Raw genomic sequence first — 24119 nt, 5'->3', positions numbered from 1 at the left:
CACTGTTTGAAATTTATGACTTTAACATTTTGTAAATTTTGTAACATCTGGCGACGCAACGGTGGTAGAGAAGGACAGAGCTATTGGAAAAAAATAATGTAGTAGAGAGAGAGGGAAGTACTCCATTTACTTCCAGACTGACTTTTAAGGTTGGGACACTCTATAGTTGGTTGAACGTAATTTCCTTGCACCACCCTGACACTGCATACACCTGCACTGCACCGAGTGTCAAAAAGTGCAGCCAACTAGACGGGGCTATTGTTGTTATATTTCTTGTACAGTCTTACGGCGGGCGCTCTACATGCTGGCAAGAGAAGTGGGGAGCGGAGAAGCGACCAATCATGCGCGATGAGAAACGCAGCAGCCTGTAGAACGAGGTTCACGTAGTACTTCTTTCTGCCGCGTCGTAAGTCTCGGCGCCACTGCTGTTGTCTGGTTGGTCTGCGGCGTGTTCCCCGCTCCTCATTTCCCTTGCCAGCATGTAGAGCGCCCGCCGTAAGACTGAACAAGAGAAACGTAAGTGAGGATAAGGACTTATAACCAGGATAAGGATCGACTGGAACTAAAAACTCTCAAAATAGACAGGCAAAAGCACCGAGAAATAACAAGTAGGCACTACACTTAGTAAACATAGGTAGATTTTTCAATTTCCCACATTAGACAATGAAAAGGATCTAAAAGGGATGAGGAGACAGGTGAGTTGATAAGGTTACATTAGAACTACACAATTTACATTCCTGTTTAGATATTATTAGAATAATTAAATTAAGAAGACTTAGTGGGCAGGTCATGTGGCACGAATTGGAGAGGAAAGAAGAGTTTGCAGGATTCTTGTTGGGAAACCTGATGGTAAGAGACCTGTAGGAAGGCCAAGACGAAGATGGAGGGACAACGTTGAGATGGGCCTAAAGGAAATCGGTAAGGATGGAAAAGATTGGAGTGATCTTGTCCAGGATAAGAACAGTGGAAGACTTCTGTTGCTGCAGCCATAAACCGTCGGATTTGGGAAGGCTAGAGAGTTAGTTAGTTCTAAATAGGCACCTGCGAGTGAAATAGGCAAAAACATCCGTCACAAAATTCAGTCATTCCTTTCAGAAATTACCTATATCGATTTTTAAACATACATTTCCTGGCCAAGGAACAAAAAAGGAATTTAAGTCAAACCCTCAGGCTACTATGACACATAGTGTTGCATAAAATTATGAAACATATCTCGGAGTTCAGGCCACCAAATGGTTATCAAAAGTTGGCACCACTGACCATACATGTACTCACATCTTTATCATTGATGTACCACTTTAGCTTGGATTCTGGAAAAGATTTTCCTGACGTACAGTTCAGGTTGACCTCCTCATCGACCTGGGAAAGGTTTCGAAGACCAGTTATGTGGGGGTCGTTCTTCGGTATGACTGTAAAATCGAAAAGTCAAATAAGTAAATACATATTTTTTGTTAAAAAAGAAATATACTATATATTAATTCATTTCAGAAAATTCTGTATTCCAGTCAGAAACAGAACAAGTTGGAGCTTAGCTCTTGGTAGGAACATGAATATTTTGAAAGTTTGGAAAAAATTGAAAAATTGAAAAATTTTGAAAAAAAATATTTTTTGAATTTTAACATTAAAGTTTTTGGGTAGGACCATATACTACCATATTACTCTAAAATCTCTTATTTTCTAGTTCCTCAAAAATAATTTCTACTTAACATAGTCCCTTGCTTATGGGAATACATAGGCTATAGCTGCTTTATTGAGAAAGTACATATTACTTTTAACACACCCTGTTGACTCATCTTGCTTTTAAGGTACAGCATAGCCTAAATAGTTCATCAAAAATATAAAAAAAAATTCTACTTAACACAACGCATTGCTTATGGGAATACATAGGCTATAGCTGTCTTATTGAAAAAGTGTATATTACAGTGTCAAAGTGACCTCATTTTTTTTCTACAGGAGTGTACATTACATTTATGGATATCTGTGCCTCCATATCTATAAATCATTGGTTTCAACTATACGCACATCCAGCGGGAAGGGAGGGAGGAGGCTGCTGTTGTGGGTTCACTCTAAAACTCAACGTTTATAACAATAAACATGAACATATCGCGACCTTAAAGTAAAAAGGTTCTATCTGCCAAGTCGTAATATTCTCAGGAGAGCTAGATTTGACTATGTGCATAGGAAAAACTAATTATTCCAACACGTTGTGGCTCTGGCATTTGAATAGTGATTTGGTGGGTTGTGAAGTCGGGCTCGAAAATGTATTTACTGCGTCTTAAAAACCTATTACATTTAAATTACCAAGACAAATTGTTTTAACAATTTAAATTCAACCCGTGTTGTACATAGTCTAAACTCTACATTTATGTTACTCGAGATCTACCATTGCTTTTTATCGGCATATCTCTGAGGGTTAACTCAAGGGAATCGGATATTTGTAATTTCCGTTTCGGCAGTCCAGAACAAAATCAGTTTGTTGTCAGAGTGTGTGAAAAATGGTAACTTCTCTGCCTACCAGACCTTAGAATCTCTTGTAAGTGAGAATGACCTTTCCTCACCTAGTGAGTTTTGCGGTTCTGTATTAACCTATCTCCCATCTCTTGGTAATGAGATTGTTAAATACTTCCAGAAAGTAAGAGTGAATCCAATTGGATTCGAGACCCATTCTCGTATTTTGAAAGTTGAAACAAGTTGTCAGTAAAGCTAAGAGTACAACTGTGTGATATCAGCTGTGATTCTGGCATTGAAACTAAGTTTTTAGATCCAGACGTATCAAAGTTTTGGATATCATTAAGAGGTGAGTATCCTGTACTTTCGGATGAGGCATTAAAGTTGCTCATGCCGTTCTCCACTTCATATTGTGTAAAAAGGGATTTTCATCTCTGATTCAAGCACTGGCGTACGCAGAAGGGGGCCTGAAGGGGCTGCAGTCCCCTCCGAAATTTTGAGAAAGTTAACATTTTCAAATAAAAGCAGTGACAAAGTCGGGGAAAAGCCAGAGTGCAAAATGCAAAGCCTCCTTAAAATACCCGTATTGCCATTTTGAGAGAGGAGAATTCTAAAAATATGAAATATGGTATTGTGCATGCAACTCCCCCCTAGAAAGCACCCCCACCATTACAATTCCAACCCCTCCCGAAAAAGATCCTGCGTACCTCAGTGGATTCAAGTGAAAAGCAAGTACAGAAATTGACTAAACGAACACTCAGATTTCCGACTTAGTTAACAACCATTGAACCCAGGGGTGAGCTTTTACGTAATACTTGACATGTATTTACTTGTGATTAACGTAATATTTTTTTCCTTGTTAGAATTCTTAATATTTAATTTGACTTAACCATGACCATAACTGAAGAATACTGTCTTAAGTTTGTTACGTATAAGTTTGAAGATTTTGACTGCTTTGGTAGTTTAGATATAATCACAATGTAAGTGCGCACTCTTATCCCGCTATACTCTATACAGTGCGGCTTGGATTCACTAAGGTAAGATATAACTGTACATTACTTTCTTCACTTTGGCGTGTTTCAAGAAGTTACTCCAAAAAGGGGTCTGTTTCCTTCTGGCTTTCATGGCAGTAAACTGATGAATCAGAGACTCAAAGTCAATTTCTTGCAGGACGCGCCAAACGAAAAGAAACCGACACTACATTATGGTAACCACACTGACCGCAAACAGAGAAACTAACTGTTAATATCCCTCCGCTTGACTAGAGCATCAGAATCAGTCTTCCCTGCCGAGATCATCCCACCCCGAAAAAGGAAGATTTCTCAGAACAAAAGGAGAAATGGCCATTTCCCGAAAAAGTACGTATTCGCCATTCGTTACAAAAATATATATTACGACATATATAGTCAAAAATGTTAATCTGAGGCCTGTCGAAACTTCAAATTATCATGTTTTTGTGTACAAATTTAAGTTAAATGGTGTAAAGTATTATGATTTCTTTAAAATGCTGTAACTTTTAATGTTCATATACTGTTTCTTTACATTTTTACATAAAATATCATAATTACAGCATAAATAATGCATAATTACAATAAAATTGAGTAAAAGTTGCTGAATTATTTCTCATATCTACCAAACACAATCTAAAAAATGCAAAAGAAAGTGAGAAATTTAAATCGTTACCTTCTCCTAAAGTATTTAATATACAATTTCTACTGTATAATTACCAGTTATACTCAGTATGTCAGATTGAATTAGAGTTTGCCCGCAACAAATTTTAAATGTATTGCTTGTCCTTTTCCATTTTCAAAAACCTACTCTTGGTGCATTACTATTAAAACGTTGATTTTCCACAAATACAGCAAATTTCCCTGATTTTTCTAGGATTTCCAGGCTTGTAGACACCCTGATAACATGCTTTTGGGCACACAATTAATGCACAATTAATAATTTCAGTACAAAAAAATGAATCACGGTTAACAAATATCAAACAATATTTAACACTCATTTCGAAGATTCCACACATTTTTTCTTCCTGTGCGTCTTGCGAAAAACATACATTGTGTGGAAGCTGGGCCATAATGTCGAGACACTTTTTTGGGTGCACAATTAAAATTTAGTAACTACTGCTTGACATGCCAACAATATACACAAATTGCTCATAAGCATGGCATGTAGATAAAGCCATAAAACCTTACTATTTTATGAAAAAGCTAATATTTTACAACAAAAAATCTATCCGGAGATTAGTTATTTTAATTCGCTTTGTTACTTCTGATTAGCTTCTCTCCATGACTCAATAAATTTCATTTATTTATGAATTATGAAAAATTCCAATTGGTTATTACAAATTTTAATCACTTGCGAGTTGCGACAGTCGACAGTTTATGAAACATGTGGGTGTAAACTCATTCCAAAGCTTTCGCTATAACATTTAATTACCTTTATTAACTTTTAACAAATACATTTATTCGTAATATTCACATATTTTAAGAATGATTTCGATAAAAGTTTACACCCGGGCAATTGTCTAAACGATTTGTACATCCAAACTCCGAACGCAACTGTACCATATGTTCAACCAACTTAAGACTGGATAAATCGTTCGAAGAAAATACATGTCAACTATTAATGTAGCGATGAAACATTTAAGACATTCATTTATAGCACTTAATGTATAAATATGGTTAAATTATGTTTCTTTTGGTGCTATACGAAAGCAAAGAGGCGAGTAAATACATGTTAACTTTTAGGATCACCACATTTTCTTCCTGTGTTCCCTGGAGAAACTAATCGCAAAAGTGGCATCAGTTTTCGCGGCCGATCAGCGTTGCAACGAGCGTTCCAGTTATATATAGTTCAATGGTTTACACAAACCTTACAGAGGCCAATCTTTTAATTAAATTCCAGCTCTGCTATTTTCAACAGATTATAGGCCATAAAATACAGAGGTTGTTCGCTTTATATCCGACCATTTTTGACAGGTGCTCATCTTAAGAGATACCGCGCCGCCACCACCGATCATGTTCTATTGGAGCCCCAGCATTCTGGACAGGCATGGGAATTCTGTCGCACTCCTCACTGCAAGCTATCCATAGACCATCCAGGGTGCGCGGGCGGCGATGTTGAAGACGTCGTTTCAACAGTCCAAATGAGCAAAAATCCATTGGACTGGCATCTGGGCTTTTCACAGGAATGTCTTCAAACGGAATGACACGAATTCCTAATTCCTCTGCCATTTCCTGATAAAAACGTAGTGATGTTCTGGCGGTATGACTCGAAGCCTTGTCCATATGGATCATCACCTGGTTCGCGTCCATTAGGGCATTGCATGAAGGTATGGGGAAAAAATATTTTTAAAAATTATATGGTGCACCCCTCCTATGTTGTTTCTACTGGGAAAATATGAATGCATACCAAATTTTAGGTCATTTGGTGATGTTTTGACCCCGCCCGACACGATTAACTGATTTAGTTTATTAATCACCGTTTTCCTACACTAAAATGTTTGCAATATAAGACAGTTTATTATACAGAGAAGACAAACTACATATATAGTAGCTAACAAGTATGGTAATAGTGTACACACAATCATATGAAATCACTTTACTGGATTTATGGTTTTGAGAAGGAGAGTGCTGTTAAGTTCTCTAATGTCTCTTTTTGAAATTTGGGAATTTTTTTGCGGTGATATTCGATCACTTGCAATAAGAACTGTTTTTGTGTTTCATAATTAGTAACACTTGTTGAGAAGTCTTGGATTAGTTTCACAGTCCGTTCCGACAGATCATTCACCACTTTGACATGCCGCACATGTGTCTCAGCTTCTTGGTAATTGGGATCATTATGCCATTCACTAACAGGTTTTCTTAGCCAGTCGCCGCCAATTCCCATACTGTGAAACAAGAACCAGGATTTAGGCCCAATAAGGGATGATAGTTTTGTACTGTGGCTAAGAATAGGAAAAGTTGGATGGCCCCTTTCAAACTCTTTTGGTCGAGGAATTCGGAGCAATGTTCGAGCAATCTGCTGCCGTTCTGAAGAGGAAAGTCTGTTTGAAAATAGAGAGAACACAGCACATTCTTCGGTTAAGTACCAGAAGTGCCTTTCCATGGCTTTTATGGCTGCATTTGCAACTTGAGGATCATGCTTGCAATACTTGTTCATGTCATGCCATAGCTTGAGATCATTATACACTGCATCGGCACCAATGGATGAAGAGAGCCAGTTTTCAACGTAGAATAGTGCATTAAATTTGCATAGTGCTTCCAGTTTACTGATCATGTCCTTGTCATATCCTGCTTGAGCACTGAAAGCAAGCATCTTTGCAGGATACAAAATGGATGGCATCCATCGAGCTTGATGCGCTGCTCTTGGTTTCAGCCAGTGTATTTCTCTTTCAGGTGTCTCACCCAGAAGTATCAACATCAATTCAGCACACTCCCGAAAGTCATCGCGAGGTAGCAAGTTCTTTCTATTTGGAGTAGAAAGTATTATTTTCAGTGATTGTATAGAATTTTCCACAGTGAGTTTCAAACTCCTGTCTTTGATTTCTAGGATGTTAAAACCAGCTTCTGTGTTAATAGTTGACCAAATAGTCTCTGAATTGAATGAAATTGGTGTTTTCAGGACCTGATGTTGCACCAAACAATTCTTTGTGAACTGAACTCAGAATTCTTTCAAATATGTGATGCCGACAAGCCAGCATAAACAACTTCTTGTCAAAGAGGTTTTCCAGCCTAACACAAGCTCCAATTTTCCATCCTGAGTTTGAAGCTGTAGTGTCAAAAACAAGGGATCTCACATTATCTGAAATCTCCCACTCGTTTGCGAGGGCAAACGTAGCGCTTGCTTGTTCTTCACCTGTTGTGTTTGTAATTACAGGGGTACCAAGAACTTTGCCTTCTTCACAGACTGGCATACCAGATACCAAAATCGCTAGTCTTTCTTTGTTTTATTTTTTGAAGTTCTGGAACCAGCTTACCATCCCAATGTACTGTTGAGTGTTTCGGTGCTGTGAATGTAGCCTTAATTGCTTGCGCTGATGATTTCCTAACTTCTTTACCTGCTGTCTATGTGCTTTTAATTGAAAGAGTTGTTTTTTTTCACTGGAACTCCACCTTCTGTAAGAATTGCTCCCATGAATGCCGTTCGTTGACCAGCCGATAGATTAAGCCTGTCTCCCATGGTTGATATGATTTTGCTTGTAAATGGATTTCTGGGTAGATTTAAAGCAATTGATGAACTTTTTCTACGAAGTGTTGTACCTGTACAACTAGTTGAAGGAAATACAAACTCAGGATCTTCAATTGCATCAGGTTCAGCATCCAAGCCAACCGAATCACTTGAATCAAGGCTACCAACTTCATAAAATTCTAGGCTAGTACTTGTGTTTATGTTTGTCTTGGTTGAAGCTGCTTCTTCGCGACGCTTCTCCCTCGCAGCACGCTCAATTTCGTTTTCGTTGCGAGATAATTTCATCATAACTTTTGCAAAGTATGTCTTATCAAAAACACCCACCTCCATTTTTCGACAGATCTTTGATCTTCTAAGAATTGCACATCTTCCAGAATCATTTTTCTAGTCCTACATCTGTCATGTTTTATAGTAGAAATAGCATTGTCATGTGTTATGTCAAAGAGTAGAAGAAGAGATTTGAGAAAGCTTTCACTCTCAGCTGGGAAGTTCTTCCTTGTTTTATGTTTCCGAAGATTTTCGTATTGCACAATTAATTTATTGAGTTTTGCTTTGGAATGTCCCGCTCTGACAGCATCACTGGAATGCCAGAAAGCTCCCAAAACTTTTCTGCCTTCAGGATAACGAATTTTATAACATCATCCCTTTTATCTTTCTGCATGGGTCCACGATTGAGAAAAACAAACTAGCGAAGCACATCCCCATTGGTGGGCAGTTGAGATCCTTTTTTCGGGGTCAATCTTGCAGTAAATTACTTAAGAGCCAAGAGCCAAGCTTCAGACACTTCTCTATCATCCTTTCTAAGTACCGGGCGGTTTGGTGGGGATGAAATTGAAGGAACTGCTTCATGAGGTGGTTCTTTTCCCATATTTTCACTCACTTCTGCCTTGGTTACAACTTATAAAATAAAAAGATAAAATGTTACAACTTGTTGCCATGTTGTCAATGTCTGTAAAATGAACAAAGTATATAAAATTACAAACAACAAAGCATGGTCTACAGACCTGAAAATTTGCAGGCGATTATGTTTCAACAACATGGCAGGGATGCACAAGAAACTTTAGAATTTTTTTTTTTTTTTGCAATGGCCTAGCGTCCATTCCATACAATTGTGGGATGTCTCTCCGATAGATAGGTGTCAGAATGGAATCTTGGAAGTATCTGGTATTCACCTTCACGTTTTTGTCCACCTTGCGTATCATCAACTTACCCTCATATCCGAATCCAGTCACAACCATAAAGCCACGAGGGAAACTTTCCCTGCACTCACGAACAAAGTTGATGCGTCCCTTAGCACTACGGGTGACACTTTGCTTGCAGCCCTTCTCCTGGTGGTTTTCGTGGGTGAATGTTTCGCAAGGAGAGCCTGTTGTAAGTAACGGGCCACAATAGCTTTCGCAGTAGTCACCCCGAGTGTTAACCCATTCTCTCGACACTGTTTCGCAATGCGTACGTATAAAAACTTAACATGCAAAAGGGCCATTACGTAACCCTCCCAATACCGGTTGATTTTCGGCGCCATTTGATAACATTCACTACCAACACTCACGCACCTACAAGGTCAGACACAACACTGCTCCCGCCAGCAGACCCATAGTTCAAGCATGATACACCAAGTGGCAGCACCGAATCGAAAATGGTCGGATATAAAGCGAACAACCTTACTGTAGTCACAATATTATCATAAAAGGACTTGCAATAACACAAACTTAAACCTACATTCATGTAATCTTTTTTTTTATTTTTTTTACTTCACCCCAAGGACAAAAAATCTCTAACTTTACCCATCGTTACCAACTCGCTTAATTTTGCGGAGTTGCCAACCTCGCACAGAAAATTATCATATGACCATACAGGCCCTCCTATACGAGTGATAACACTGGAAATCTACTTTAACCATACATGCCGTGTTATACAATGAACGAATAACATTTGGTTAAATGAACATAAACAGAACTAATAAGTATTTTGCTACGACAAAACGTGGGTCGTTGCAAATTCCGTACGCTATCTAGCGTCGTCCGATCGAACTATTTGGCGCTCGAGCGAAATCATCTCTCTACAAAACACTACTTCACAGCACGTGGCTTTAGCTGTAAGCAGAGATAAACTTTCTTTAACTTTCGTCAACATCAGCCATTGCGTTGCGTAAATAAATCTACCAAGGATATTAGACCAAACGCAGAACTTTTCCCGCATCCATTCATGGATGTAATGATCTCCGGAAAAGGTCTTATCATTAATCCATCGGCAATGCTTTGCCCCTTCCTACAAGGCAAAACCTTCTTCTATGTCATGACTATAAAATCGAAACTGCACCGAAAAGGAAAATGGTAAAAGTTTTCTGGGGTGGAGTTCTCTACGAAGTCTGGTATTTGAAAAATGCATCGGAAGCAAAGGTCACGCCCTCCCTGTAATTATCCTCGTCTAGACGAGAATTACGAATGAATGGAGACGCTTTGCTAACGTCTCGTTAGAGGTCTCTTATTACAGAAGGAGACAAGAATGAAAGTTAATGCAAATTATTACTGGCAGATGTTGACGCACTGTAAAAACGAAAATTAAAGGAAATTTTTAATCTACAGGGTGGTCCAAAAGTGTGGAAACACCTGAATAAAAATTGAATGGCATGATATTTCCAAAAACTAACATTGCAGGTTTGTAATAGGGGTGGGGGAAAATGTTATAGGGCATATGACAATGACGGCCGCCATCTTGAAATTCCCCCACACCTATTACAAACCTGCAATGTTCGTTTTTGAAAATATCATGCCATTCAATTTTTATTCAGGTGTTTCCACACTTTTGGACCACCTTGTATATTCCAAGACTAATACTTATGTAAGGCACGAATAACAGTCTTCGGGTCTCCCGATGGCGTAATGGTAACGTCGTCGCTTTGTAATCAAGGGATCCCGGGTTCGATACCCGGTGGAGGCACAAGTGGTTCTGATTCCACTTTAAACTGCAGGTCCAGTCCCGATTAGCCTTACTGTGCATAAAGTGGACTTAAAATGCCAAATCAACCAACGAAAAACAGTCCACTGTAAATGCGAGAACTATTTACGCCTGGCTTTAGTATGTCGCTTGCACTTGTAGACCTCAGCGAGTTTCCCGCCTGCACACTGAACTGGACATCGGGCATTTTTGGTGCCAGAACTTTTTAGTTTAAGGCAAGGCTGTTTGATATAAATCATGTTGTTTTGAATCACAATTTTAATCAAGTTTGTAATTATGTGATTTAAATCATTTTGAAGAAATACCGGGTGTTTCATAAATACTTGAGGGGTTATAAAAAAGTATTGCAAGTCTAGTATTGAATTTACGTTAATGAAACAAGTCCAGAACAAACGACGAACGCAAACAATTTGTTTGTTCAGCTGAGAGTTCAGATTCCTGCCGCTAGGTAACACTAACATCGCTCACAGTGTTTTGTTCAGTGTTTTGGTCTCCAAGATCACCGGACCTTACACCCTGTGACGTCATCTTGTAGGGTTTCATCAAAGACGGTATTCGTCTCACCGATGCCGCGTGAGATCGCAGCCCATCATCACAGCGATGGACACTATCGACAGGCCCATGCTGATACGAGTGTGGCAAGAACTAGACTATTGTGTCAAGTTGTGCTATGTCACTTGTGTAAACATTGAACATTTGTTGGTGTACAAAAAAACGGTTTGAGTTCCTCGTTCGTTCTGGACTGGTTTCATTAACGTAAGTTAAATACTTCACTTGCAATAAATTTTTGTAACCCCTCAATTATTTCTAAAACACCCGACACTAACATTTTCTAAAAGCATGGGAACCAAATACTGATAGGGTTAAGCTCATACGAAAGGAAAATATAATTTGTAAACTGTAAGCACAATAAATTTCTGTTGCATTAAAATTAATAATTTTCATAATCAAAAATAGCAAATACTATTTACTTAGAATATATACAAAATACTAATCATGTAAAAGTGTGAGTTAGAGTACTGCATCGAACCACTTTCGCTCGCTCAAACTCGATCGGATCGTACCGCACTCGTACTCGTAGTGGAATGAGAGAAAACGTCCCGTATTTCAGAGTGTAATAAGAACCACTATCAACCTAAAACCTATACATGGAAGGAAACCACTCTATGCAATTACAATTCTAAATAATAATTCCATATATTATTATGTAAGGCTTCTTCTTCTTTATTTTATGGCTCACACCGCGTTTGTAGTTTCTAGCCAAATTTGCCGAGTTCAGGTTCTATTGTTAATATCTATGGAACCTGAACTCAGCAACTTTGGCTGAGTAAGGCTCAAATTTTATCATGTAAGGCTCAAATTCAATATACAGGGTGTTTCGTAAGTTCGTTTACAACGCTTGGGAGGTGATAGTACGAGTGAAAATAAGGTGGAAAGTTCATGTAAGGAAATTCCGGAAACGGTTTTGTTGCCAAGTTATTGACGTTTGAAAACGTGGGAAAATGATTTTCCGAAGTGAATAATGGCAAAACGGGTGGAGAGAAATCGTCGGTGTTGGGCGGTCCACTAAGAAATTGGGTACGCTCTTGTCAAAAAATCAAGCGGCAATGCTGTGCAATGTCGGCGCAAGGGATTCCCCAAAGGACGCGAACGAAGATGATGACGGGAGTGGGGTGGGTGTGCGTTCTGCGTGAGCTGGTAACGACGAAAATTGGCATGTGTTGAATGGCACCAAAAAACAAAGAAAATTTCCTGAGCAAAGGGCACCATGACGTAAAAACGAAAAAAATGAACTGTCATAGGTTGCATACCCTGAAGGGCAGATGGGTGTCCGTGTGATCTGACGTTAAGTACCACATTTCCCGCTAGGGGCGCCAACAGTGTAGGTTTTCTCATGAAGGAGCGTACGTGTCTGTGCCATTCGTGCTTCAGGTGCTGTGCCAGCAGCAGGTTGTTAAACATTCACGGTTGAATGGAAAGACGTGAGATTCTTGGACAGTAGTGTTGGGCAAACATTTGTAACGACCCTGCGTGGTCGCCATTCAATTATTATTAGACCCTGCGTGGTCGCTATATTCTTTTTAATATCGGATGAAAGAGTTAAGCGGAATGTCCTTGCGAGGCATACGCTTTTAGTTTAAATGTATTCTGTAAACGTTGACGGATCCACCTCTAAGTTTATTAGCTTCACTTATTATTAGACCCTGCGTGGTCGCTGTATTCTGTAAAAGTTATCAATTATTGTCATTTAAACTGTTTAGTATTGCTGCAGAGTCCTGCGTGACTCATTATTAATTGTATTGTCTGGATGCACATAGTTTTAGTTATGGTAACACGTGCATCTAGTGATTTTTCCGCTAGTGTTTTCTCAATGTCAAATCACGATAATTCTCAGTACGGAGTTTGCAATATGTAAAAAAATGAGTTGGCAACGCGTACCTTTAGTTATAATCAACTGCGAAAGTTGCAGATGGTTTTTGTAAATATTTGTCTTTATGAAATAAATTGTTGTACTGTGTACCTGAAGTAGCCGTCACCAGTTAATGAAGTCTAACAAGATACTGGTCCCAACATGTTCCGACACCAGCTCCCCTACAAAGGAGAATAAAAAAAAAATAAAAAAAAGTGGAGCTCAGTTGGCTCCCGGATGTCAACTGGCAAACATCCTGGGAAAAACCGGCCATGCAGCCAGAAGCCTAGCAGCCATCCCAGAAGGAAGGAAAGACTAAACTCTCAAAAACCATAATAAATTTTCCTTAATGCTTTTTTTTTGTTGCGACTGAGGTGCAGTTGCTTATTAATTATAATAATTACAAGAAATACCATTATCACCAACCAATTGTACACTCTCGCTGATCTGTATGTCTGGAATGACACTCATTCAAGGATGGCGCATGACAGGCCCACCTAGTGCATTTTGCTTCCTATTTATATTACACTTATGTTTATACGAACAAAAGTAATACATAAACAGTAGGAACACCCTAGGGAAAAATGACATGTATTTTCAATTTCTTATAAAAAATTTCAGAGTTGAAAAAAAGAAAAAAATAGAGAGGTGGGCTTGAATCCCCACCCCCCACCTCCTCGGGTAAGTTAGGGAAGTCAAAATTAAGAACGAATTTCTAGACACAGATAAAAGTCTTGTTATTCTGCAGCCATAAACGTCAGGTTTTAAGAATGCTACATAGTGCATTACTTATTAGAGGTAATGGGATATCTAAAACATATTAGTACTGTTTTTATTAGTACAGTAAAACCTCGGTAATGCGGACCCCGGTAAGCCGGACTTCGCTTAATCCGGACAGGCAAAAGGCAAAAAACAAAAACAAAATGCAAGGTTTTAAATGTGGATAGAAGTCAACAAGAGAACTTCCCCAAGAAAAGGCAGTCAACCAATGATGAAATTCTGTTTCAATTTGATTTCAATGACGAGTATGACATCCTCCCTGTGAAGAGGGAGGATTCAACACTAATTGCTCGAAAATTTTTGTTCATTGTAATATAATACTATCGATACTTTTAATAATACTTATTCATCCATTTTGGGACGGGTACGTGCCCCCGTGCCCCTTCCACTAAATCCGCCAATGCTGTGTACTTACCGACGACATCCATTTTCCCCTGTCCATGCACAGAAGCGAAAGAAGGGGCCTCGGCAGACACTTCGCACCGATAGAGGCCGCTGGATTTCAGATTCACAGTCTTCAAGGCCACCACATTCTTCGACGATAGATGGTGCTGTGGAAAGAAATTAATTCAATCATTCGAAACAGTCATTACTAGCTCTGTTTTTAATTAGTAACCATCTCACATATTGCACAAAAATGAGACGCTGAAGGAGTAGAAGTGACAATGACAATAGATTACTGGTTCCCAAACACTAGTGAACACACTGTAATCAATTGTACCTTTCGAACCGAAGCGACACGATAAGTTGCACGTGTCTCATATCGCTTACGAGTCATTCCATGCCAAATCAACACAGATATGTGCAATTTTCAACCTGACCATCTCCGATTTTCATGAAATTTGGGGAGTTGAAACTATGCATGGAACTTAGTAACTATGAAAATTTTTAGACTCGTGCGTCTTGTAATTGTTAGATTATTCAAGGTCAAAGTTAGCATAAATTGCCCTTTTTGAGCCCGCTTAGCTACACTAAATGTGCTGTAACTCCGCCATTATTTCGCCTAGGAAGCTCAAATAAAGCTTATTGTACAGGGAATTGAACAAGCTTTCCAGTGATATATTGATATATAACAAGCCCACCTTTCGATAAAAATATAATTTTGTCACGTGACCTTGACTTTTGACCTTGAATATCTCAAAACATGTCATCACCAAAAATCGTGAAAAAAATATATTTGGTCCCTCATGCCATACTCTAAAACATATCAAAAAATCATTCTGGGACTGCAGTGGGATCAGAAGATACAAAATAATATGTTTAACTATGTGACTGATAAAAGCCTCATTACATGAACTATGACGAGTCAAAAGTCCTTTAACACACCCTACAAAATGTAAAGGAGTTATCCTGGGTATAATTAGTCATGAAAGAAATAGGTTAGGCACAGGGAGATATCTAGCTGTGTGTGTCAAGCGCAGGTCCGGCATATTGTTGACCGCCATTTTGAATTCAACGCAAACATTTCAAAGTAAAGTGGGTGATGTGAAATATCAAATCAGGCTAGAATTTCACAAGAAATGAAGCACCGAAGGTTTTTCCAAAGTATATTTAACCAGTAAAAAATTATTACTGCATGCTTATAATCATTTTCTCCTTTACGAGGTGTTAAAAACAAAGAATTAAGAATGCTCCTAACTTGTTAGGAACTCGTTGAGATCACGCTGACATCTTGGGACAGAAAGAAGTATACGCACCATTGCATATGATTTTAATCAGCAACATTCACCAAATACTTGAATAGTGGAGAATATTGGGAAAAGGATCTCAAACAATTACGTGACACTTCCTTTGGAATGAAAAATTCTTCAGTGACGAGGCTAATTTTTATGTTCCCGGTAAAGTTAATAAAAATTATACGCAATACCTGTGATTTGATAATCTACAGTAGAGAGATCCCAGCCAAATGGTTGTTCCTGGTAAGCTAATGATGTGGTATAGTGTATGGAGAACGGGAATGGTTGGTTCACATTCAACAACGGAACCTTAAATGGTGAGGGCTTCTTGGATGTGTTATGTTAAGTGAACAGGTTTTTCATCCTTGCTTACGGGGTATGGCACTTTTCCAGAGTTTTGAAACAGGACAGTGTGTGACCACACTATGTGAACATTCTTCATGGTAAATTTCTACGTAGATTGATGGGCAGATGGGGATCTATTAAAAGGCCTGCACATTCCCCAGATCTAACATCTTAGGAGGACTTTTACCTTCAGAAACATTTGAAGAGAATGGTGCATGCATTAAAAGTCCCTGATATTGACCATCTGAGAGAAGGCATAGTTGTTGCTTGCAATGATGTTGCACCTGTTACTGCCAAATGTTCTATGTGAGTGTGAGAGACGTCAACGAGTCTGCTCACAGGAATATTGACAACACTACAATGTGCATATATCGTAAGTGAAAGATATGCGTATAACGTTTTGCTGGCTAAAGATACGTTGGAGAAACTTTCGTCACATCATTTCTCGTGAAATTCTAGCCTGATTTGATATTTCACATCACCCACTTTACTTTAAAATGTTTGCGTTGAATTCAAAATGGCGGTCAACAATATGCCGGACCTGCGCTTGACACACACAGCTAGAGATCTCCCTGTGCCTAACCTATTTCTTTCATGACTAGTTATACCCAGGATAACTCCTTTACATTTTGTAGGGGGTGTTAAAGGACTTTTGACTCGTCATAGTTCATGTAATGAGGCTTTTATCAGTCACATAGTTAAACATATTATTTTGTATCTTCTGATCCCACTGCAGTCCCAGAATGATTTTTTGATATGTTTTAGAGTATGGCATGAGGGACCAAATATATTTTTTTCACGATTTTTGGTGATGACATGTTTTGAGATATTCAAGGTCAAAAGTCAAGGTCACGTGACAAAATTATATTTTTATCGAAAGGTGGGCTTGTTATATATCAATATATCACTGGAAAGCTTGTTCAATTTCCTGTACAATAAGCTTTATTTGAGCTTTCTAGGCGAAATAGTGGCGGAGTTACAGCACATTTAGTATTGCTAAGCGGACTCAAAAAGGGCAATTTCTGCTAACTTTGACCTTGAATAATTTAACGCACGAGACTAAAAATTTTCATAGTTACTAAGTTCCATGCATAGTTTCAACTCCCCAAATTTCATGAAAATCGGAGATGGTCAGGTTGGAGGCTGTGTTGATTTCGCATGGAATGACTCTTACGGGTCTCTCGGACTGTGCAGTTTCCTGTTTGGCCTCAGTTTGTTGTTCGCGAATGCGCAGTAAAAGCTTCATTCCAACGACCTATATGTAGACTCTGGAAGAGAGCCTAACCGGAGGCCTTACAACATGTTTCAAGCTCTAATTTGTTCATGTAATAAAGTATCGATGTGAACAATGTTTTAAGATTTAAACACAACGTTCTTTTCGCTTTATCAAGTTTTTTGATGCAGTTACCTGCTGTAATTTTCTTTCTACATCGTGTATAGAGGTAGTGTTTAGGGTATTTAGGACGTGATTGCTTCTATTTTAAAAAGCCAGCTCATAGAGGCACTTTAGTCCAAAATAGATTAATGAACGTGGTAAAGTACTCTATTGCATTGTTTCTCAACCGCCGGGCCCTCGTATCAACAATACTGAGCTTCGAAAGGTTTTGCTGAAAGTGGTTGACAAATAAAACAATCCCAATATCATATTTGAGTTGTGAGTTTTCGTTTTTTAAGTCCATTTTAGGGAAAAATAGACTAATTCCCACTTCGTCATCCATATTTTTATATTTGTCAACAATCCTAAACGTAATCAAACTATTATTACTCTTTATGATCATGCTAGAATTTATTTTTCAATATTTAATTTCATGGGTTGATGTTGATTCATGCATAAAATCTTAAATACTGGAAAGGTATTTACGAGGAAAATTCTTGGCCTAAGGGCATTGACTTAAAAGAAATACCGGGTCATGGTTTCAAGAAGGTTGAAAATCATTTCTCTAGTGTTTAGGTATTCCCTTTATACAGGCTGGAAGGTCTAGCTCAGTGCATATTATTTCTCAGTTTTTCATGCACAACATGCCTCTCCCGAGTTTCAATAACTTGCACAAATTTTAAAACATGTACATGTAACAATGTCTCTTCTTACGTTTTTTTTTCGGGTGACTAAAAAACTGATTAATGCAATTGTATCGGTATCATTATGCGAATCGAGCAAGAAACAAGTGTTGCAGCTTGTCTCTTTGGTGTGAAACTCTCGTGTCGTTTGTCTCTTGAGTGTGAATTCTGCCTTAGTGTTTCAAGAGTTTTCCACGGCGCCCAAGTCAGAATGTAAGCCTATAGAACACTTGCAACGCTCAGTGTGGTCAGGTTGCTTGCCTTAAGGTAAAAAGCAAAACATATTTCAAGTTCAGAAACATATTATTTGTAAAAAGTATTTGCCATGAACAGACTAACAAGTAAGTGTCAGATCAGCAAAAATTTTGGAACATTTCGCGGCACACACTTTGGGAACCACTGCCATAGACCATTAAATTTCCTTAATATTGTAATGATTCCAAAAAGACAACACGTCAAGTCCTCTTATTTCATTATAGAAGTAGAAGGAAGAAGTGTCTACCGTTTAAATAACTTCTTACATCAAACATTTAACATTGTTGTTCCCAAATCTTAACATTGCTCTGAGAATTTTACCAGTGAAGAGCGGCAGTTCAAAGTTCTGAAAATAATTAAAACTTCTCTCAGAAATTTAGCGTCGTATGGCAGACATTCTAGTTTGGTATCTATCACAACGAATGCTGATGTTCTGCAAGAAATTGACTTTGAGTCTCTCATTCATCAATTTGCTGCCATAGAAGCCAGCAGGTGGGTGTTCTCTTGTTAAATCTAACTTTATTGTTTTATTGAAGTTTTATGAATAATTTTAATCTCATGTGCCTATTTTTTAAAGTTTACAAGTGCTATTAATGCAGAACATGCAATTAGTGCAAGTGAAGTATCATAGTAACAAATCTAATGACAATAATGTCGATAGGACCTAAAACATAGGATAGTTTAGGGACCCACAATTTATAAATCCTACCTGTTGCCAATTAACATAACGCATTTTTAGAAGCTTTTCTTCAATGGCACAATTCTTATTTGCACAGACGTTAACTTTGCAATACATAATGTTAACGGGATGTGGAGACAGGCACGGCCATTGTGGAAGGTGATGTAATCAGTACCAGTCTCCTTCATACCGGGTGGCCGCAAACTCAAATTACAGGTGGTTGTTACTTCAGCACCACATTTGCACCTACTGGTGAAAATTTGAACGATTTCTTTCGTCAGCGTTCACTTTCTAATGGTCTCCATTGCCTGTCCACCAAGACCGTGTCTGGATTGCCAAGCGCTCCGGGGTAAAGTCATGACAACTATGTTTTTCCTCGTGAACAGGGCATAACACGAAAAATCTAAGATATACGTTTGAAAGTGTATGGAAAGAAGCCACCAGATGGTGTATGTGAACAACGGTGGGGTAGTAAACATGCACACAAGTTCAGCCGGTGAGTGAGAGCGTTCGAAAATGGAGGTCATGAAGCAGGAGCAACGTTCGTACATTCAAATAGCAGTTCTCCACGGCAGAAATGCATGGGAATGCTATACAGAGCTACGGGAAGCACTGGGTGTGCATGCCATGTCCTATGAAACAGTGGCGAGGTGGGTGGAGGTCTTCAAACGGGCCACAGTGTCAACTGCCGATCTGTCTCTCGCAGTGGGCATCCTGTGTCCAAGGACAAAGATATACGGTAATGGTAATTGTTGTTCATGCCATAATAAAAGACTGTTGTCCAATGTCCTGTGTTCTGCCTCTTTCCTACGAGAGCCTCCTGCATCCAGACTTATCGGCTGGCTTCATTCGAAGGTACAGTCCATACACTTTCAAACGTCCATCTTAGATGTTTCGAGTTGTCCCCTGTTCGAGAGAAAAAAAAAATATTTGCGATGACTTATGACTTAACCCTCGTATTAAAAACATTTCTCTACTTACAATTTTTCTACAATCACTGTTATCGATAAAATGATCCAAGTATTACTGAGTTTTACATCGTCTATTTAGTAAACGTTGTCTGTACAAAGTGAAAGTTGGAATATGTCTGCCAAGCGTAGGGCCACAGCGAGTTCAAGCGTGTATCTGTCGCGCCTTCCACCTCACTCTCCGGATGGATCGGTGCTCTAGGCGACATCTGCTGCCGATTCGGACGCGACCCAAGTTTCATCACAATCCGTTGCTTCGAACGGGCTACAGAGGGCTCTGAGTATAATTGTCGCCACCCGGTAGTAGGTAGAGGAAAGAAACCAAAACCGGCATACCGTTTTGTTTTTTAACCTTAACTCGGAGTAGAGAAAGAATTTTCCGAAGTAGAATCATCAATGTGAACATCAATTCCATGCCCAAGTATAAGCTGTGTAACGAGATCTATTTCAACAACATTTTGTTTCACAAAATAGTTCTTTCACGAAAGGTATAATCATGCCATCTGAGGAAATGGGTTCCTAAACCGACATACCTGTTTAAATAAGGAATTATGTTACAAAGCAACACAACCAAATGTATGTAATAATATTTTAATGGGTTCTACTATAGGATAAACCGATTCCTTCAATAAACATGGAAATAATGTCCTTAAGGGCAACACAAATAAAGTAATTTTCAGAAATCACAGAGTGTATGTCATGTTCTGCACCTGCAGATTGAAGTTGAGCCTAAACTTCACAAAAAATACATTCAGCATCTAGAGCATCTTTATCTGGCGCAACGGTTTAGGGAACTCAATTGCTGACGTATGTCGGTTTAGGGAACCACGTCATCAACAACAATAATCTAAAAAATCTACAATCTTCACAACTGAAATAAATATATATTCGGAATCGTTATTCTATCTACAATAACGTGATTAAAACTATACAACTTGACTCATCCTTCCACTATGAATAATACAGCACTATGGACAGACAAACAAAAATATTGAAATCACCCGAAAACAAAAATCTCTCCCTACAGAAAGAAAACCGTCACGAACACTTGTTTCGGTGGTCGCACAATATCTTCAGAGCCTAGAGAATAGAGTTACCCTGTTGCCGTTACGTGGCAGGACTTCTGGGTTGTGAAATAGGGGTGTGTCGGTTTAGGAGCCCTGTGTCAGTTTTGGTGAATTTCCTCTAATTGGCAGAGGAGGAGATGAATACACGTTTTATTGTGTAGCACGACACATTTAATGCTGGTTATAAAGAAGTGCACATATATTTTAGTTGTACAGTTATAGAGCTTCAATCCACCCAGCTTCAAGCAACACATTTCATGTGCGTCATGGTTTGTGATATTTACATCATACACATATTAAAATGAGGAAACGAAGAATAACTAATTAAAAACTCATTAAAAACTAATAAAGGCTACTTTTAAATATTCGTAGATTGCATTTCTGTTCTTGTAAAGAAAAGTTTAGCATATTTTAGAATATTTAATTTATGTCTTGGGGTCTGAAGAACATGTTTAAAAATACACTCTTGCTGATTCTTTGGAAAACAGAAAATTCCAGCAGTGTGATTCCTGAATATAAGTTTACAAGTAAAAGAAGCAAAAAATGTTACGAATAATAATTAAAGACAGCGTGTTGTACAGGGTGGCCAAAAAAAGGTAAACATTACTAATGTAGAACTGTTACTTTATGTGTTGGATTACCTTTTTTGGGCCACCCTTTATGTTCTCAGCAGGAAAAAATGTAATTTATTTAACTTTGTTTGAAAAAAATAACATTGTTATAATCTGTGTGTTACACATTATTCTAAGTAAAATTGACAAAATATTTATAAAACCGACTGATCTCAGTAAAAAAACAATTTGAATTTAACTTTTCTTGCTTTCAATGAAGAAAAATCGTCAAAAAGAGGAGCCCCTTACCACTTTCGCATATTATTTGCTTTATTAAAGAAAAGAAAGCCTTGCTATGGGCCTGAAATGAAAGACGACATGCAATGACTGTGGTGAGAATTAAGTATGTTACCATCCTTCGTGGAGCAAGACGATGTCATCCTCAATGTCAAGAATGTTGTGCGATTAATGCTGAATGTTGAACTTTGAATGATTTTAATTTTAAAAATCGCTCGTATGCCGGCCATGTTGTTTTTTATGTTTTCCTCTTGCACATGTTCCTTTCTCTTCCATTTCATGTTCAACAATAACCTACTTCCTCAACAATGAATTCTCTCTAGCTCTACTACCATGATTCAAATGAATACCAATTCAACATGAGACGATAACACTTAAGACTATTAGCGTACTTCTGGAGCCCCTTAATTTTTACTTCGCCGAGAACTTCATTACGCGTGCCTAAAAATTGACTACAGGCTTGAACTTGTTGAAGATGAAAATCACTTTATCTATTTTTTATACATTGCTTTCGTCATTTACACATCTTTCTATCATATTTTGACTTTCACTAAGTCGATACTTATCCGTGAAGAATTTACATACATTCTTTATCCTTGTGTTGCCATCTATACCTCTTTTTCGAAACTATTTTCTTCCCACCTTACGCCCAAATCACTGAAGTTTTCGCGCTAAATTAGAATTGACGAATTTCAATATAGCGTGGATGTAGCAAATTTAGCATGTGCGTCTGACGATTTTACAAACATCCTTTGACCTTAGCATCCAGAGAAGACACGTAGTTGGAAACAGGGTTGCTAAATTTAGCCCTTACAAAACTTGAAGTTAACAATTGAAATGTCATATAGTAACTGTAACGTTACTTCTAATGTAAAAAAGCAACTCTGTTACAGTTACAGCTCCTTACATTTAAAAGTAGTTAGTTTCGGTTAGATTTCCTCAAGAATTGCGTTACAAGTAACTCGTACAGTGGGTTCCATGAGTATTACCGCGCAAACTGTGCATGACTATTTTCATAAATGTTTTTCTTCCATTCTATGTATTTTAAGCGATGGAGTTTTATGTATGCTGCTGCGGGAGATGCCAATAGCCTCTTTTGAGTTTCCTTTTAATTCTTGAAGCTCTTATTGGGTCAAATAAAGTGCACGAAGATGGACAATTTGCACGGTAATACTCATGGATCCCACTGTACTTTCAATCCTGTTTTCTTTCTAATGTTCTGAGATACACGTAACTTACGGTAGACTAGGTTTCAACTCCCAACCGATCGTAACAGGGAATGGAGTTCTTCTTATGTTTTGTTTTACATAATCCTGGTCCCTTATTAATCTGTTAAACATCGTTTAACAGACAGTTAACGGACAGTTAATTCATGTCACTGTATAGCGAATATAAGAATTTCTCTATATTACCTGCATCATCTAAACCTTGCCTGTGAGAGCCATTTTCTGATTCATTGCATCCATTTCCCTGAAGGTGACCAGATATTTAAAACAACAAAACGGGATATTTTCCATATTCTCCTGAAGGAAAGTGGGACAAAACGGAACTGCAAAATATAAAAACTTTTGCTTCATAAATACGTGGGTTGGAAATTTAATAGTGGCAACTATTTATTCTAAAATGATACATAAGAAATACCTCTGTGAAACTTTTACAGCCCTTCGATGTAGTCGGCAACATTGTGTACAACTGTTGTTAGCGATATGGAAGTTGCAGTATTTCTGTAGCAGTGCCTGTTCTGTTGAAGGTTTGAATGAAGCGGTCTATTGCATGGAACAGTTCGAAAGCTTCATCTTAGGGATGAAATCAAAGTCACGGGGGTTGGTACAGCATCTGACAGCCCCATCGAGCAAATCAGTCACAGGTTGCGCTACATGCGCCCGAGCATTGCCCTGCAAAATCATAGAAGGGTTCAGCAAAAGGTGTCGCCTCTTCTTTCGCAACGCAGATCGCAGTTTATGATCCGAAAATGAACAGTAATACTGTGCATTGACTCTCTGTCCTGGAGGTACAGTATGTGTTAAGACAACACCATCACAATTGTACACGAGAATCACAATAACTTTCACATTAGTGGGGTTCTGACTACACAACGTTAGGGCGCCAACTTCTCTCGTCACTGCGCATGCGCCTAGTGTTGGAGGGAAGAGTCTATTTACTGGGAGGTAGCTTAGGTATCAAACTAAAATGTGGTATAAGTGAGAAGCACCGGATACGTTTCATGGCCGTGTTGCCACTATTAAATTTCCAACCCACGTACTTAAGTTTGAAAAATAAATAAATAAATGCTGCATAAATAACTTACATAATATAGTGACGTGCACTGCACTACAACCAAGCAGTCATTTAGAATTAGAAGCCATTGATATTTTGCCCATGAATGAATCCTCATGTGTACACCTTTTCTAGTAGTGTTAGCAATATAGAA

At 38.4% G+C, this 24119-nt stretch overlaps 1 protein-coding gene across 1 annotated transcript in view; it reads right to left on the bottom strand.

Annotated features, from left to right (window-relative positions):
* Positions 1-24119, bottom strand: part of LOC146005526 (cell adhesion molecule 2-like) — a 181600-nt gene that overhangs the window by 23120 nt on the left and 134361 nt on the right. The window contains exons 3-4 of the mRNA XM_083144772.1: positions 14208-14343; positions 1276-1409 (exon numbers count right to left, since the gene is read on the bottom strand). Coding sequence (XP_083000898.1) covers positions 1276-1409; positions 14208-14343 — 270 coding nt within the window. The remainder of the gene's footprint in view (positions 1-1275; positions 1410-14207; positions 14344-24119) is intronic.

The sequence above is a fragment of the Lepisma saccharinum genome, chromosome 23, assembly GCF_977018435.1.
Source record: "Lepisma saccharinum chromosome 23, izLepSacc3.1, whole genome shotgun sequence".
In the NCBI taxonomy this organism is placed as follows: domain Eukaryota; kingdom Metazoa; phylum Arthropoda; class Insecta; order Zygentoma; family Lepismatidae; genus Lepisma; species Lepisma saccharinum.
Note: the sequence above shows the minus strand (reverse complement) of the source record. Positions and strands in the feature narration are given on the sequence as shown.